At 35.6% G+C, this 18,362-nt stretch overlaps 1 protein-coding gene across 3 annotated transcripts in view; it reads right to left on the minus strand.

Annotated features, from left to right (window-relative positions):
- The window catches only part of SIDL (SIDL trafficking protein particle complex subunit 10), a 196,909-nt gene that overhangs the window by 150,536 nt on the left and 28,011 nt on the right, over window positions 1-18,362 (minus strand). For all 3 annotated transcript variants that reach the window (XM_067093177.1, XM_067093187.1, XM_067093195.1), the window contains exon 4: window positions 2,411-2,525. In XM_067093177.1, coding sequence (XP_066949278.1) covers window positions 2,411-2,525 — 115 coding nt within the window. The remainder of the gene's footprint in view (window positions 1-2,410; window positions 2,526-18,362) is intronic.

Consider the following 18,362-nt stretch of genomic DNA (forward strand, 5'->3'; position numbering starts at 1 on the left):
AGCCTCTATTTACAAAAACGTCTCCCGTATGACGGCGGCGTTCAGTGAGTTAGCGCCGATGCGGAAAAAAAGTTTTTTTAAAAAAATCACAGCACCCTTAGTTTTTAAGATTAAGAGTTCATTTTTGGCTCATTTTTTTGGCATTGCCTGAAGTTTAGTATGCAACCATCAGAAATGGAAAAAAATATCATTATCATATATAAATATTGAAATATATGACAGCGCAAAAAAAATTTTTCATACATAATTTTATACAAATCACGCTGTGAGCAAAACAGTTAAAGCTAACGGGTTATTTTGTTTTTCTTTGTATTGTACAGTAAATTGCGATGATTTTGGTATATAACAAATTGTAAAACGATCAAAGCAACACAGAGAAAATATTATCACTAAATGATGCATGAATTAAACGCAGCGGACGTAAAAAAATTTTTTTTCAAAAATTCACCATAAATCGAAATATTGTGCTAGAGACTTCCCGTTTGTTGAAAAATGAAGCTAATTGATTGACTATTACTAGACTGTAAGTGTTTTAGCTTACAATTGCAGTTTTCGACCATTTCGGTCGAGTTAAAGTTGACCAAAAGTCAAATTTTTTCTATTTATCGTGATTTATATGAAAATATTTCAAAACTGATAAAAGCTACAACCATGAGTTATTTTCTGTTGTATTGTACATGAAATTGTGCACATTTTCATATATAAAACTTTATGTAACAACTAATATAAAACTGTGCAAATATTACGACAACGTGACGAAAGAATTTCTGAGATGTTCGGCAGAGTTACCACGCAGACGCAAGGAAAATGTTTTTTTCAAAAATTCACCATAAATCGAAATAATGTGCTAGAGTCTTCCAATTTATTGCAAAATGAAGTTAAACGATTGAATATTACTAGAATGTAAGAGTTTTAGCTTACAATTGCATTTTTTGACCATTTCGGTAGAGTTAAAGTTGACCGAAGGTTGAAATTTTGGCAGTTATCGTGATTTATGTGAAAATATTTCAAAACTGATAAAAGCTACAACCATGAGCTATTTTCTGTTGTATTCTACATGAAATTGCGCACATTTTCATATATAAAAGTTTATGTAACGACTAATGTAAAACGATGCAAACATTACGACAACGTGACGAAAGAATTTCTGAGATGTTCGCAGAGTTACAGCATGAGACATAAGGAAAAAGTTTTTTTTTCAGAAATTCACCATAAATCGAAATATTGTCCTAGAGACTTCCAGTTTGTTGCAAAATGAAGGTACATGATTGAATATTACAAGAATGTAAGAGTTTTAGCTTATAATTGCGTTTTTTTACCATTTCAGTTGAGTTAAAGTTGACCGAAGGTTGAAATTTTGGCAGTTATTGTGATTTATATGAAAATATTTCCAAACTGATAAAAGCTACAACTATGAGTTATTTTCTGTTGTATTCTACATGAAATTACGCACATTTCCATATATAAAACTTTATGTAACGACTAATATAAAATGGTGCAAACGTTACGACAACGCGACGAAAGAATTTCTGGTGCGGAAGGAAAAAGTTTTTTTCAAAAATTCACCATAAATCGAAATATTGTGCTAGAGACTTCCAATTGGTTGCAAAATGAAGGTGAATGATTGAATATTACTAGAATGTAAGAGTTTTAGCTTATAATTGCGTGTTTTTACCATTTCGGTCAAGTCAAAGTCGACCAAAGGTTGAAATTTTGGCAGTTATCGTGGTTTATATGAAAATATTTCCAAACTGATAAAAGCTACAACCATGGGTTGTATTTTGCTGTATTTTTCATGAAACTGCACACATTTTCATATATAAAACTTTATGTAACGGCTAATATAGAACAGTGCAAAAATTACAACAAAATGACGAAAGAATTTCTGAAGTTTTCGCCGAGTTACCAGCGGGCATAAGAAAAAGTTTTTTCAAAAATTCACCATAAATAAAAATATTGTGCTAGAGACTTCCAATTTGTTGCAAAATGAAGGTACATGATTGAATATTACTAGAATGTAAGAGTTTTAGTTTACAATTGTGTTTTTCAACCATTTTGGTCGAGTCAAAGTTGACCGAAGGTTGAAATTTTTGTAGTCGACGTCGATGCGTCCACTTGGCACCCAACAGACAATTTTAGTCGACGTATGATACGTCCAGTAGGCGTTTAAGGGTTAAATATTTGTTAAATCACATTTTATTTGCAACCACTTAGAATCAATAAACATGGAGAATTCTGTTTCTAATCCACTCAATTTCTTCCAGAATTTTTACAGCATCTCTCACTCACTGCACAATTTACTTTAGACATGAAATCTCATGGAGTTATCCATTTTTTAACTAGACAAGTACTGTACTGCCCGAAGACATTGCCCACAATATTAGTAAAGGCAAACACTACTAATTCTTACCGAGCAATCTGTCCAGTACGTATGGAAAATTGGTTGACCTAGGATGGTGCGTGTTGCATCTTTTACTAGACATTCTTCAGAAAAAGGAACAAAGTCTACTTCTACATGGACACACCTGAAAAGGAAAAGAAAATGAAAGTTCATACTGAATAATTCAAAGCGCATGTTACTTGCCTTGAACCTGGGTAAAAAATCATAAGTATAAGTATAATATGAGCTACATACAATAACAGTAATTGATAAAATTAAAAATGGGACTTTAAGTTCCGAAATTATATTTTCAATAATTAACAATAAACAGCACTGCAGCTGAGGTCATTTGTCCCATGCGGTATAACTGTGTTTGCAGTCAAAGCAAAAATGGCAGAATGTAGGATACTGGGAAGTTAGGAAACCTAGCTAGTGAAAATGACTAAGCCATGTTTTTAAGGTGCATATAGAGACCAACATTTCTGAATGATCAGATTCTGAATGAATGATCAGTAAAATTTAGGCAATAAAGCCAAGCCACTGGGTACTTCCAGCCATTCAGCACTAATGGAAATGAGAAGGAGGAGTTTGAATGTTGGACAGCCATATAAAGAGATTCAGAAAATAAATGAGATGAAGTACAAGGATCTAAAAGTGAAACTGGAAGAAAATCCAGTCACACTAAGCATTACTTGTTAGAGAAGTTGGACTGCAAAATGGAGGCAAGGAAACTGGAACGGAGGTAAAGTAAAATGTTAAAAGGCAGTGCAGCTAGAGGTCAAAATGATGCTGCAAGCACCCTTTAGTAAAGAGTACAGTGCACCACAAGGCTTCCCCCCCTCTCTGTCCACATCTGATGCTACGGTTGCCTCTCTTTCTCCCGTTCAGGTAACTCGGTTGCTTCCAGTAACCACTGTTGCAGGCGCCTATGCAGCTGATGAGCAGCAAAACGACCGCATCAAGCAAGGACCAATAGACGTAAAGACGACTGGCAGGACTTTCATCAGAAAACGGCGGCATTCCCTGATCTATGTTTGATGACCAGTTCCATAGTCTATAAACAACTTCGTTTGTTTTGAGTCCTCTTATGTTTACTTGGTTGGAGTGCTACATCAACGCACCAGATTGAAAAGGGGAACCGAACAAGTTCCCGAAAGCTATCTATATTCATTTATCTTTAAATATATGTACATATGCATAACTGTGGATTTGCTTCTCCATTTTAAGACTCATGCTACTATGAGTATTTTTTAGTTTGTCAGATTAACGTTACAAATTCTAGGATATACAGAAAATGTTGCAGTATACTTGGATGATGTAATCATTTTTAGCAAAGACTTAGAAAGTCACCTCAGAACATTAGAAATGGTCCTAGAGAGATTAAGAATTGCAGGACCAAAAATAAAACTGAAGAAATGTCAATTCCTGATGAAATCCTTAGAATACTCGGGTCATGTAATTAGCAAAGATGGACTGTGCATGCAGGCAGGTAAAATAAAGGCAATAGTTGATTACCCAGCTCCCACTAATTTGAAAGCATTAAGAAGGTTCCTAGGTATGGTAGGTTATTATAGACCTTTTATAAAGGGTTTTGCTACTATAGCCAAACCTTTAACAGAACTAACCAAGAAGGATGTTAATTATGAATAGAAGGATGAACAAGAAACAGCTTTTCAAACACTAAAGCAGGGGTTCTTAACCGGGGGTATCCATACCCCTTGGGGTATGGGAACCAAATGCTGGGGGTATGGGACTTGATCTCTGGGTACTGGTATTTATTTTATTTAATGTATTAATTTATACTTGGGTAGAATGTTGAATTAGGTGTTTTCTGTATGACACCGTTAGCCCTAACAATCTTAAACACTGTTAGCTATTTAGCTCCTCCCCTGCCAGTGCGATGCGCGCGCAACCCTACATGACGTTGGTTGACTCTTCCCAGTGTTTTAAATCTGACAGTATGTTGACATAGTGGCAAATAATAGGATTGGTGATAATTATTTCGACAGTCAAGTGAAGGGGGTATGGGACCATATTGGACAATCCATTGGGGATCTGGAATCATCGAAAGGTTAAGAACCCCAGCACTAAAGAGCAAAATGACCAGGAACCCTGTTTCAGTCTACCCAGATTTTTCTGAAGACTTTTACTTAGCTTGTGATGCCTCAAGTACAGGGCTAGGAGCTGTATTGTTGCAAAAGGAAAAAACTAGAATGAGGGCAGTATATTATGCTTGTAGAGTTTTAAACCCAGCAGAAAGAAACTATAGTACCACAAGAAGAGTGTGTTTAGCTTTATATTGGGGTTTAAAGAAATTTAGACATACTTTTAGGTCATAAGGTTAATGTGCTTACTGATCACAAACCCATTTGTGACTTATTTAAAAAGAGAGCCTTTACCAACAACATGAAGTTCAATAGATGGTTCACTAGTGTATTAGAATTTGCCCTGGAATTCAGATATATTCCAGGAAAATTTAACACCTTGGCAGATGCATTATCCAGATCCCAAGAAAAAACAGAAAAATGTATTACAACTAATACCTTTTGTTTTAGCTGTCAAGTAGCAGATTTAGATCTAGAAAGAGTAAAAATACAACAAGGAAAAGATGCAGAAATCAGACAAATATTAGGACAGTTAATACTAGATGAATCCTTAAAACCTGATTTTCAATTAATAAATGGATTGTTGTAGACAAGGCCAACAGAGAAGAATGGTTGTTCTCAACTATACACCCCAAAAACACTAATCAGAGAAGTTTTAGAACTAACATACTCATAAGTTAGCAGGACATCCAGGAATTAAAAGACAATCAGAATCATAACCAGAAATTATTTTTGGCCAAACTGTAGTGAAGATGCCAAAAACTTTGTACAAAACTGTATAGTTTATAATCAACATAAGGGTAACGTAAATCTTCAAGCTCCACTTGAAAAATATCCATCGGAATTACTGTAAATCCATTTCAAGTAGTAACTATGGACTTTTTAGGTCCATTTCCAAGGACTGTTAGAGGATATAAACAAGGATTAGTCTTCTCAGAATACCTAACTAGATATGTAGAAATTGCACCAGTAAGAAACAAAGATGCAGCCACAGTAGCAGAAGCTCTTAAATCTAGAATTATCACAAGGCATTCATGTCCACAAATTCTTCTTTTTATTGCTGCTGAATTTACTAGTGATCTTTTAAAGAAAATATGTGAATTTTATGAAATAAATAAATGTCAAATAACAGCTTATAAACCAAGTTCTAATGGAGCAGCAGAACGAACTAATCGTACAATAAAGGATATCCTGAAAACTTTAGTGAGCCCACGGACAGAAGATTGGGACTTAGCAATAGAAGACGTACAGTTCACATTGAATAATACTGTAAATGAGATAATAGGGGAATCCCCATATTATTTGTTATATGGTTATCAGAAAAGAATGCCTAACACATTATTAGATGATGCAACACCATCCAGACATACTTATAACTATTATGACTATGTTGCATGGAAAACCAGACATACTTACGAGACAATCACAAAAACAAGGGTATGTACAAAATCATGTTCTAGAAGGGCCAAATGTAAAGGTTTCTCCCAGTTCACTGGACCATACAGAGTTGTAGAAGTGTTAAAATTAAACAAATATTGAGTAATTAATGACAGTGATCTAAAGGAAAAAGTAGTTCATTGGAATCATATAAAAGCAGTAAAAACAGATCCATGGTCCACAGAAGTTATAGATAACATAAGACATGAAGATGCTGTAGATAATGTTGTAAGCAAAAAATATAATCTACGAAACTGACAGAGTTAAATAAGTGTTAAGTATATATATATGCAGTGTAGGCATTAAACGGGTCCAGTATACAGACATATCTGAGGCTTATTCTTACAGCTTTTCAAAATATATTCATCAGAAATTGGTTATCGGTTTACAACGCATGTTCATCTGGTTAAGACGCGGAAGGGTACACGATCTGACGGAAGAAATATCGCCCCAAAATGGCAGAATAATCAAAATTTGGAGTTTTTTTATGAAAAACTCAATAAAAATGCAGTTTACATCATTTTCAATGACATTGAAAGCATTAAAAGTAACGTTTTAAAATTTTTTATTAATTTTCGAAAACGATTTTTCAGTGTTTTACAATTGGCATTGGACTGGAACCTAGATAATGACATAAACCAGAGACTGCCTGTATATGTATATATTGATGTTGGACTGAAAATATCATAAATATAATGTATGTAGTGAAACTTATATCTAAAGAAAAGGTAGAACATGAAAAAAGAAAGAATAGACAGACTGGAAAATGGGCAGCAGCAAGGGGCACAGATAAATAAAGTGATTACCTCACACAATCAAAATGCAGAACAAATAGAAAAACTGAAAAATTTTACAAATCAAGTCAATCAGAATGTAACAAAATACTGAATAAGCTGGAAAACATGCAGTTTTTAAATACAATTGCTCTAGAAAGTGAAGTGATATTACAGGAACTTAAAAACACATTAAAAGACATTATTAAATTTTGCATCATGGAAAAACACTTTCAGCCACTTACGGAAGATGTATTCATGTAGTACTACAATTTATTAAGTGCCAAAGTGCTTATGATAAAATTATTTTAGTTGTACCTTTCAATACTAGGATCACAAACACATTAATCACTGTGTACCTATTTCCTATGATAGTTGGTAAACAGGTAATCATTCAAAATGGAACAGTCAAGCATTTTGCATTAGAAGAACAAGCTCTACTATTGTCATTCTTCACTGATAAACAATTTAATGAGTGTATTCTGTTAAAAGAAAAGGAATATATATGTAATTTTGATAAACTGTATAAGAATACTAATGCTTATTCCTGTATTCAAGAAATTGTGTTAAACCAAAACCAAGAAAAAGATGTATGTACCACAAACTATGATAAATCTTTTGAAGCACTTATAACTGATCAAGAAATCTTTGTATTTTCACTAAATACTGTTGTAGCTAAAATTAAATGTCAAAACATTATTACAGAAATAAAGTTTAGAAATGTTAAAGCTTTTACAACATCAAGTCAGTTAGTTATAGCAAACCAATTATATTATGAACCCCATCTCTTCACAACATATAAATTTTCAACAAACATGTGCCATATAAGAATTACTCATATAAAATAGATGAATTTAAGTTGTCTCAGTTGAATTAAGGAAGCTTGAAAATTTGAACTATGTTGATGAATATTTCTACTATAAAGAAACTGTCTCCCCAATTTTATCATTAGTAAATCTAGTGGCAATAGAAATAACTGTTATTCTGTTTATCCTGGCAGTGAGAAATCTTATCAGAAAAATACAAGGGATATTGACAGAACTCAATAATAATAACAATAATTGACAGCTGATGTTAACATTATTTCTTGTTGTGATGATAATTTCATATGTGTTTTAACAATATGTTCATTTAATATAACAATTATGAATTAATATATATATAATTTGATATGTTTGATATTTTGATAAGATTATTTTTTAGAATGTTTTAATGAACTTATGTCTTTTCCTCCTCAACTGAGAAATAATTTTTATTATGTCCATAAATTTTTTATTGCCAATTTAATTATTACTACTGTATACTTTATTTTATCATGATTTTAATTAAACATTGAAGACAATATTTTTTTGTCGTGAGGGAGTGATGTAATGATAACTAGAGAATATTAATTAGGAATAGTGTAAATATAAGAGAAAAACAAAAGAAATGAGAGAGAAGAAGACTAAAGATAGACAGAGAAAAAAGAGAGAGAGAGAGAGAGATAAGAGAGAGAGAGAGAGAATGAATAATAAGAAACAGAGATAAGAGAAGAGCTTTTGTGAGAGAGTTATCAAGAGAGAGAAGAGAGACAGAGAGAGAGAGAGAGAGAGAGAGAGAAAAAGAGAGAGAAACAAAACAGGAAGTGTTATGATTATGAAAAGCCAAAACATGGGTGCTAGTAAGTCTAAATGCAAACAACAAGAATGTTTATAGTCCCTACCTGTGAGCTGTTTTCGTGGAAGTTCCAGGAATTTAAAGACCCAAGTGATATGTCATTCAACCTCCAATCAATTATGTGAAGGGGGGGTCATTTAATCACACCCAAAAGGATGTCATTAGATAAGCTCCAACCACTTAGAACATTTACAAGACAGGACAGAAGCTATTGCCCGCCTATTGATCGGATGGGCATTTTCCTTTCTAGAACCTTCAAAAAGCAAGTTTGAAGGGAGAGACAGCCAGATAGAAAAGAAGCAGATAGATAGAAGATAGAGACAGAGGAGTGAGGTCATGAGCCTCAGAAGTTGTGGGTTGAGAAGAAAGCAAGGCTTCTCCCAACTTCAACTTGTATTCAAACTGATTAAGTGATTCGTTTCTATATTTAACTTGTTAATATGTACAGTGTTATTTTTACTAGTGTATAATGAAGTAAAGAAAACGATCACTGTGTCTTCCTGGGACTCAAACGTTACTATAACATCAAATTTAGAAACGATATAAACTATAAAAGAAATAAAGAAAAGAACATCATAACAAATGGCGACTACAACATTACACTTGAATCAGACAGAATAACAACAAAAACTAAAAACTGATTCTGAAACTATATAGCAGAAAAAAGGCTACTTAAAAGAACAAGGTAAAACTTACAAAAATCCAGCTATAGGTGTAAATGAAAATTAGTAAACAAAAGTGCAGCAAACGTAAGTGGATGTTTTGAAAGCCAGCAAAACCAGGAAAAACAGAATGAGGTTTTCTGAAGAGTCGTTTCCAGTACTCCCATTTGGGGAGGCTTAATCAGGTTAAACTCAACATAAGTCTACCACCATTTTTAAATAGCTTGGTATGGGTAGTTCAATCTATAGGCTATGTACATCAATTGGTTGGAGTACTTATATGAAATATGAAAGTACTGTAAATACATGGACTCTAAAAATCTTAATGTCTCAAAATGATGAATGCAGAAATGTCTGTGTATTTTTATTTCAGCCAGCAAACAACCTCCACTGCTGGTCAGTTTACTGTATTTAGAGCAATCAACCCAAGGTGTAACTGGTGCCACCCACTAGCAACTGAGAAAGTTTTCATTTGAAAAATTATGGTTGCTTTAACCTGAGTGCTTTTGGTGTATCTTAGGGATAACCCTTACAAGATTAACCTGAGAGATATGTTATCAGTGAGCTAAAAATTTTGGATTTACCCGAGATATCTCATTGAAAAGTTAAACATAAATACAGATTTACTTGGCTCAGTATTGTTACAGCAGGCTTCTCCGAGATATCCTCCATATCATGACTAAACCCTAAGTGGTATTTGCTCTGGAAGTCACATTGCAGCAAAGATAATTTTCTGTATTTTTCCACAACTGGCTGATTTGTAGCACTTCAGCTGCCAATCTTTGACCTTTGTTTTTTTGTTTTTCTAAGAGACCATAGTTTTGCCTAATTAGGTAAGTTTGGTTAATTATTTGTCATCTTAGACTGATTATATGTTATATTATTGATTCAGTTCTGTTGCTGTTGTGTCTCTTTGTTAGCTAACCCCATGAGTATTTTAGGTATTAAGACCGTGATCTTGAGAGGTTGTAAGGTTTGATGAACTATAGTTTTATATGGGTAAGTTTCTGTTCTGTAAATTTGGTTGTTTATTTGTCATCTAAGACTTTTATATGTTATATTATTGACTTATTATGATGAATTAGTGTCTTTTGTTAGTCCTTGACCATTTTATTTGATAACCTCAAGTATAATTTTTCCAACCATTTTTTTCCAATTTTTTAAGAAGCCCCTACAACAGCAAGCACTCTCTTTTACTAGCTCAATGCCAGTGGTGACTTTTAGAATCTTCTGTATTTCTTCATTTTCATACTGCTTTTAGGTAAGTTTCATTGTTGTTTTTTTATTTTAGACTGTTTATACTGATACAGTTACAGGGGGACCTAATTTGTTGTATCTTGACTATTTATTTATTATTCTAGGGACCCTTTTATTTATTTTTTATTTTAGCCTGTTGCTGGCAAATTACCATGACAACAGTGATACTGAGGAATCATTTCCTTATGATGGTTTATGCTAAGTTACCTGTCGATTTAGAGCTTGATGATCACAACAACAGCACCAACAGATTACTAATAACAGATACAGTTTACTTTAATGGATGAAACACAATGGAATTTTTTGCAGATTCTAGCCCTGGGTCCCCTCGATTTCCATTCACAGGGCAGGTTTCAATATCACCTGAATATTGAAAATGTCATTACTATTTAGATTTTTTCCATGTATTTTTGATGATGAACTGATTGAACTTATTTGCACTCTGAAACCAATAGATTTGCTGGCAATGCAATGCAGACCCAAATAGGTCAATCCTGTGCTCCACCTGAACTCAGAGTTTTCTTAGCACTAAATAGGTTTGAAATGCCTGAAGTTTCAATGAACAATGTTTGTATTGGTCTAAAAATGGACTTCTTAGAACCCCAAATATGAAACTGGCCTTTCAAAAGATACAAGAAAATCAGGGAACCTGCATTTTTCTGATAATGAAGCCGAAGGCAAATGCTGCATCCTAATCCCAAACTGAATAAGATATATCCTATTTAGTGCACTTTAGAAAATAAATTTAGAACTGTCTACACCCCACAAAGAGATATTTCAATTGATGAGAGTCTCTTGCTATATAAAGGAAGATTGGGATGGGTCACAACATATCCCATTGAAGAGATCAAGATTCACATAAAGTTTCTTTATGTTATTCATTATTAGCACTGGATATGGCACCTGAGTTTTTTTGATTTATGTAGGTAAAGGAACACAAGCTTTCACCATTATTTCAATCAATTGCCAAACCTCACAGGTTGTAATGTTTATTGAAACCTCTTTGGAATAAAGGCTATTGCTCTACAATACACAAGAAATTATTACACCAGTCCTGAGTTAGTGGATATTCTAGTAAAATGTAGAACTAATTGCTATGGCAGTCTGTTAGAATAAATCTAAAAGAACTCTTCAGTTTCATTGAAAACTGAACAGTTGTTGAAGAAGGAAATGTTTCTGCTCATAACTGGATGGAGAAACACAGTGATTATACATGAGATGGAAGGACAAAAGATGTTGTTCTACTCTCACAGTTCACCTTAGTGATGAAGTTGAAATCTGCAAAATAGGAGAGTTATTTGCAAAAGAAGCCCAAAGTTGTAGTAACTATAACAGTAAAACAATGGGTGGTAAAATGGATAAGTTGGATCAAATGTCTTTCAAATTATCCTGTTCCCAGAAAGAACAAAAAATATTACAAAAAGTTTTCTTCCATCATCTAAATAGACCCTTTGGAATGCATATCAGTGTTTCAAGATAAGTAATGAAAATCTTGTTCAACAACAAATTCAGGTTGGAAATAATTGATTCAATCTGAAGAATTATCATGCTGAAATCCAAGACCAGGTAGACCATTTATTAGATACGAATTCTGCTATTCAGCAAGGCATTTTCCAATTGACATTCCTCCTGGTAAAAAGATTTCCTACTTTTTGTGTTGTTTGCACAGAGAAAGGGATAATACTGAAAAAGGATCAGGTAGGTGGGTACAGGCTGTGAGATATGAGGCACTAAGTCTTCCAAATCTCTACAGTTCAAATCATACAACACAAAATGATTGGGAAATACACTTTTTTATCAGAATCATTCTATCAATGTGCTATTTTTTTTACAGAGTTTTGTTTACCCAAATTATTTACAAATACAATGATTTTGTTTATTCTATTTGGTGAATTTTTTTTTTCCAAATGAAATGAAAAATACTTTTGTTTATCAAAATGAAGTGGAAAAATAAAAGTTATCAGAAAGCATCAATACGGTTTTTATTCAATTCCTATTATCAAAATTACTGGTTCTCTGTGGATACGTGATAGAATAAAATGATTATAATTTATGGAAAATAACATTCGCAGTATTTTTCACTGAAAAAGGTCTCAAGTGGAGTTTTAAAAATTACAATTTTACATAAAATTTTCATGACTAAATTTTCTTTTGAAATCAAATTAGAATAGAGTCTAAACATTTTATATTTTAATTTGTTTCAATAAAAAATAGCAGTTCTTATTTTGAAACATTATGTTGAAAAAATAAGTCTTTTAAGGGGTTAATATATCTACGTTTGATGAAAAGAAATGGGTTTAGTATGTACAAAAAGAATACAATGTCTAAAAAATTGATGATAAAAATCAATTGACAGGAGTTTGTTAGAAAAAGGTCATGGGACACAGTTTGGAAATAAACAAAAATCTGTTTATGAAGTTGTTTGGAACATCCAATAGTATCTACAAGAAAATGGAGAGTAACTGAAGAAAGTAAAGAATGTGAGGTGGAAAACTTCTAAATCCATAAAAGAATAAGACACACTGACACCCTTGCCTTTCTAACAACTAATATAGTACCTCATAGAATGTGGGACTTGGTGCAATATATGTTTTCAAGATTCTACAAAAACTAAATCTTTACTTTAAATAATTTCAATCATCTATAACTTCCCTAAAATCCTCAAAGCAACACAGAAAATAATTTACAAAATGATGTATCAGCACTGCAAGCGTAAAAAAATGTTTTTCACCATTCATATAAGTCAATATGTTAGTAAGGTTTTCTGTTTTTCCAAACTACTGTAATTTTTCAGATGCAAATGTACAGTTAGTTAGAGCATTCTCTCTTATTTAGCAGTTTTTTTTATTCTGGGTAAAATTTTTTATATATACTTTTTCATTTATCAGTGTATTTATGATGAATTATTTCAAAACTGATAACAGTATTAAGTACAATGAAACTTATTTTTTTAGAAATTTTTCATTATGTTTAAGAATTATTCAATGAATAATCAATTAAATACATACAGTACAATGTTTGAACAGGACTCGCAACCCAAGTTTTTTCATTTTGAGATATTTTGGGCTAACTCAGGCACTATACATGCTAGGGTCTTCACAATTTTAGCTTTTGCTAAGTGAAGATTTCTACAAAACCTTTATAAATATACTCTAAGAACTTCAACATTTTGTCTAGTAGTCTATTTATACCTGGAAGTATTTTTGAATCTCTATAAAATGATGTCTTTTTCTCAGGAATCCAAACTGGGGTGTTTTAGCATTCTTTGATATCCAAGATATTTGAGGTGGTACTTTTCAAAACTGATGACCAAAAATGAACAGAATATTCAATATGAAATTGACTGCATTGTATTTTCATTATATAAAATTTTATGTAAGCCTAATATAAAATTTTCCTTTCTTTCCAAACAAACTTACAAACATTTCTGAGATGAAGGCTGTTAGGTCGGACTAGTAATAAAGTTTTTTTAAATCTTCGAAATATTGATGACAACTTCCAATTTGTTACAAAACTGATAAATGATTTAATTTTAACTAGAATGCAATGAGTTTTGCTTCAATTGACGTTTTTCACCCATTTTCATGATTTGTTGGAATATGACTGAAGGTTGAAATTTTTACAGTCTACGACGGTATGCAGCATTCTCTCCTTGCAACTGTTTTTTAGTTGACTACAAAAGTATTGTTAACAGTCACTGAGGGTTAAACAGTTTGTGTAATCAGTTAAACTTGCTTATTTTGCAAGGACCAAAAACTGTCTTTATTAACATCAGTTTAAGTTTGCCAAAAGATGGCCAACTTTTAACAAATTTTGTTGACTGCATTAACTTAAAGAGATTCTTTAACATTTCTTTCATAATCTATGATACCTAGACTCCACTTCTGCTAATAATCTTCAAAGTGGCTTCTTGTCAAATGCCTTCTGAAAATCCAAAAATAATATATCTATCATTCTTTACACATCAAGAATGTGGACTTTAAACGCTTGATTGAAGGCTTATACGTCAACTAAAATTGTCTGTTATTTTCAGTGGACGTATGTGATTTCTTAATTACAAAAATTTCAACCCATAATGAGTTCGACCGAAATATTGACAAAATGATATTTTAATGATAAAATAAAGTTTGTTCATACTTACCTGGCAGATATATATATATATATATATAGCTGTAATCTCCAAGTCCGACAGAATTTCAAAATTCTGGCACACGCAGTGTGGCCAGGTGGTTAGTACTCATTCCTGCCGCTGGGAGGTGGGCATCAGGAACCATTCCCATTTTCTATTCAGATTTTCTAGTGCCACTGTCTCAAGAGGGGAGGAGGGTGGGCACTAAGAATATATATATCTGCCAGGTAAGTATGAACAAACTTTATTTTATCATTAAAATATCATTTTGTTCATGACACTTACCTGCCAGATATATATATAGCTGCTGAATACCACCATTGGAGGTGGGAAGAGACAGAATAAGATTTAGGAAACAAAACAAATGTAGGTAAAATTATTTTGGTTCCTTACCTGTTAGCATAGCTGACTTTGAGGTTACTGTCACCCAAGTCTGCTTCTGCTTTACTAGAGTCCCCAGCAAGGTAGGGACCTATAAAGCTGGTGAGTTCTAGATGACCTGTCCACGGGGCGTGACCACAATGTGACTAGATCATAGACCATACAAGAGAGGAAAAGGAGCATACCAACCACCTGACCAACTACTAAGCCATTGAACCTAACATGGATTAAAAGATTGGGTCTCCACATCGGTCCACCCAACAACCAAAAAAAAAAACAACAAGATTAAAAGATACTACCTAACCAGGATTAAAGGATAGGATGAGTATTGCACTCTTCCCCCAACATTGTTGAAGCAGGAAACGTATGGTCCCAGCGAAGAGCAATTTTCAAATGTTGTCTTAACATCCCTCAAGTAGTGTGCTTAACACTGAATTACTTTCGCCAAAAGGTGGCACCAGAAGATGTTAAGGGACATTCTGGAAAGCTATGGAAGTCAGCGCGATGGCTCTTACCATGAGCCTTGACTTTCAAGAAGTCTCATGTCACCGTCTAGGCAGGTAGAATGAGCCTCTCTAATAGTGGTCCTAAAAAAGAATGCCAAGGCATTCTTAGACATAGGTAAATCAGGTCTCTTCACAGAACACCACAGACTGTCCGATGGGCCTCTAGTTTCTTTAGTCCTGGCTAAGTAAGAACTTGAGAGCCCTGACAGGACACAGGACTCTCTCTGATTCTTGTCCAAGAATCTCCGTCAAACCTTTGATTTCAAAAGTCTTGGGCCAAGGGTTTGAAGGATTTTCGTTCTTGGCTAAGAACAAAGGATTTAAGGAGCATACAGCATTGGGACCCCTAAAGCCAATATGTTTGCTAATGGCTTGAACTTCACTAACTCTCTTCGCCATCGCCAGAGCAGTTAGGAAGACAGCCTTCCTAGTCACGTTCTTGAGGGAAGCAGAAGACAGAGGTTCAAAAGGACTTGACATAAAAACTTCAGGACAACATCCAGATTCCAAGGAGGAGTCCTGAGTTGAGGAATCTTGACAGTCTCGAAGGATCTCAAGAGATCGTGAAGATCCTTGTTGTCGGCCAAGTCCAGGCCTCTGTGTCTGAAAGACTGCCGACAGCATACTCCTATAGCCCTTGATAGTTGAGACTGCCAGTTTATTTTTTGCCTGAGATAAAACAGGAAGTATGCTATTTGTGGTACAGAGGTCGTGGAAGAGGAAATTCCCTTCTTCCTGCACCATTTCCTAAAATTAGCCCACTTGGACTGATAGACCTGATTAGATGAAGGTCTCCTGGCACTGGCGATAGCCTTGCCACCACTCTCGAAAATCCCCTTGCTCTTGCCAATTTTCGTGATAGTCTGAATGCAGTCAGACTCAGAGCGGGAGGTTTTGATGAACCTTTCACAAATGAGGCTGCCTGAGAAGATCTGTTCTCAGGGGAAGGGTCCTTGGAAAGTCCACCAGGAAGGTCATGGTCTCTGAGAACCAAGTGGTGCTGGCCAGAAGGGGGCTATTAAAGTCATCCTTGTTCCTTGTGAGGCTGAGAATTTCCTGATCACTTCTCCCAGAATTTTGAAGGAGGGAAAGCATAAAGATCCAGGCCTTTCCAGTCCCAGAGGAGGGCATCTATCGCCATTGCTCCTGGGTCTAGGACAGGAGAGCAATAAAGAGGAGTCTCTTTGTCCTGGACGTCGCAAAGAGATCCACTAGAGGACGACCCCAAAACCTCCACAGATCTAAACACACCTCCTGATGAAGGGTCCATTCCGGTCGGTAGAAGTTGATGTTGCCGACTGAGAAGGTCCTCGAGGATATTCTCCACACCTGCAATGAACCTCGTGAGGATCGAAATGTTGCAGTGCATGTGTCCAAAGCAGGATCTCCTTGCTAGGGTGAACAGGAACAGGATCGAGTAACCCCTGTTTCTTGAGGTAAGCTAGAGCTGTGGTGTTGTCCGAAGTTCACTTGAACAACCCGGCCTGAAACTCGGTTCTCGAAAAATTGAAGGGCCAGCAGGATAGCCCCCAATTCTTTGAGATTTATGTGCCAGGACACCTGTTCCCCTCTCCAGGTGCCTGACACTTCTTCCCCTCCTAGTGTTGCTCCCCATCCTTCCCTGGACGCGTCGGAAAACAACACTAGGTCGGGCTCTGAAGCGAGAGAAACCCCTTTTGCCAGTTTTAAGGGGTCGAGCCACCACCTCAGGTGATTCTTTGACAAAGGAGAGATCTTCTCAGGTCTCTTCCAGATCCTCCTTGTCCATCCAGTTCTCCGCCATGAAAAACTGGAGCGGTCTGAGATGAAGTCTTCCCAGGGAAACAAACTTCTCCAGCGAGGAAATGGTCCCCAGCAAACTCATCCATTCCCTCACCGAGCATGTTTCCTTCTCCTAGAAAAGACGAGACTTTTTCCAAGCATTGCAGTTGACGTTCTTGGGATGGAAAAGCTCGAAAAGCCACTGAATCCATCTGAATCCCCAGATAGACGATGGACTGTGGGGATCAGATGGGACTTTCTTTGTCCACTAGAAGTCCCAGGGACTTCACGAGTTCCAAAGTCCAACTCAAAGTCAGGTCCTCCAGACACTTTGTTTTGAAGAAGCTCGGATGAGCCAGTCGTCCAGGTAGAGCGAACAGAACACCCGCCAGGTGAAGCCACCTTGCAACATTCTTCATGATCACCGTGAAGATCATGGGAGCAGTGCACAGACCAAAGCAAAGAGCTCTGAACTGGAAGACTCTTGCCCCCAGCACAAACCTCAGGTACTTTCTTGACTGAGGATGTATGGGAACATGACAGTAGGCATCTTGCAAGTCCAGAGAGACCATCCAATCTCCTGGTCTTAAAGCCCGAGAACAGACTGGGACGTTTCCATCTTGAACTTTTCTTTCACAATAAAGCAGTTCAAGATGCTTACATCCAAGACCGGTCTCCATTCTCCCAACTGTTTCGGGACTAAGAACAGTCTGTTGTAGAACCCCGGAGAATCCAGTTCCAGAACTTGTTCCACTGCTCTCTTCTCTATCAATTGCTCCAGGAGGTCTAAAAGAATCTGTCTGCTTCTCAGGATGGTAAGAAGGCGACAGATCCCTGGGGTTGCACAGGGGTGGCAAAACGAGAAAGGGATCTTGTAGCCCCTTCTCTAGAACTTCTAGGGACCAGGAGTCCGCCCTTTCTCTCTCCAGGCTTGGGCAAAATAAAGAAGCCTGGCTCCTACTGGTGTCTGGAGGTGATAGAGTCACTTTTTCCCTAGGTTTGGAGGGGGCTGCTCCTCTGGAGAAACCTCTTCCTCAAGGGAGACGACCTAAAGGAAGAAGTTCCTCCACGAAAGGGCTTCTTCTTCTTGGAGGACAAAAAGAAGAGGACTGAAGTAGAAGGGGCTGAAGGACGTCTTAGAAGAATGGGCCAGAAGATCTTGAGTGGCCTTCTCCTTAAGACTAGCAGCAATGTCTTTAACCAAAAGACTGGGGAAGAGATGGCTTGACAAAGGGGTGAACAATAACTCTGCCCTTTTCTGAAGGAGAAACTGACTTAGAGGTAAAATCACAATACAAGGCCCTCTTCTTTAAGA

Source organism: Macrobrachium rosenbergii, chromosome 4 (assembly GCF_040412425.1).
Source record: "Macrobrachium rosenbergii isolate ZJJX-2024 chromosome 4, ASM4041242v1, whole genome shotgun sequence".
NCBI classification, from domain to species: Eukaryota; Metazoa; Arthropoda; class Malacostraca; order Decapoda; family Palaemonidae; genus Macrobrachium; species Macrobrachium rosenbergii.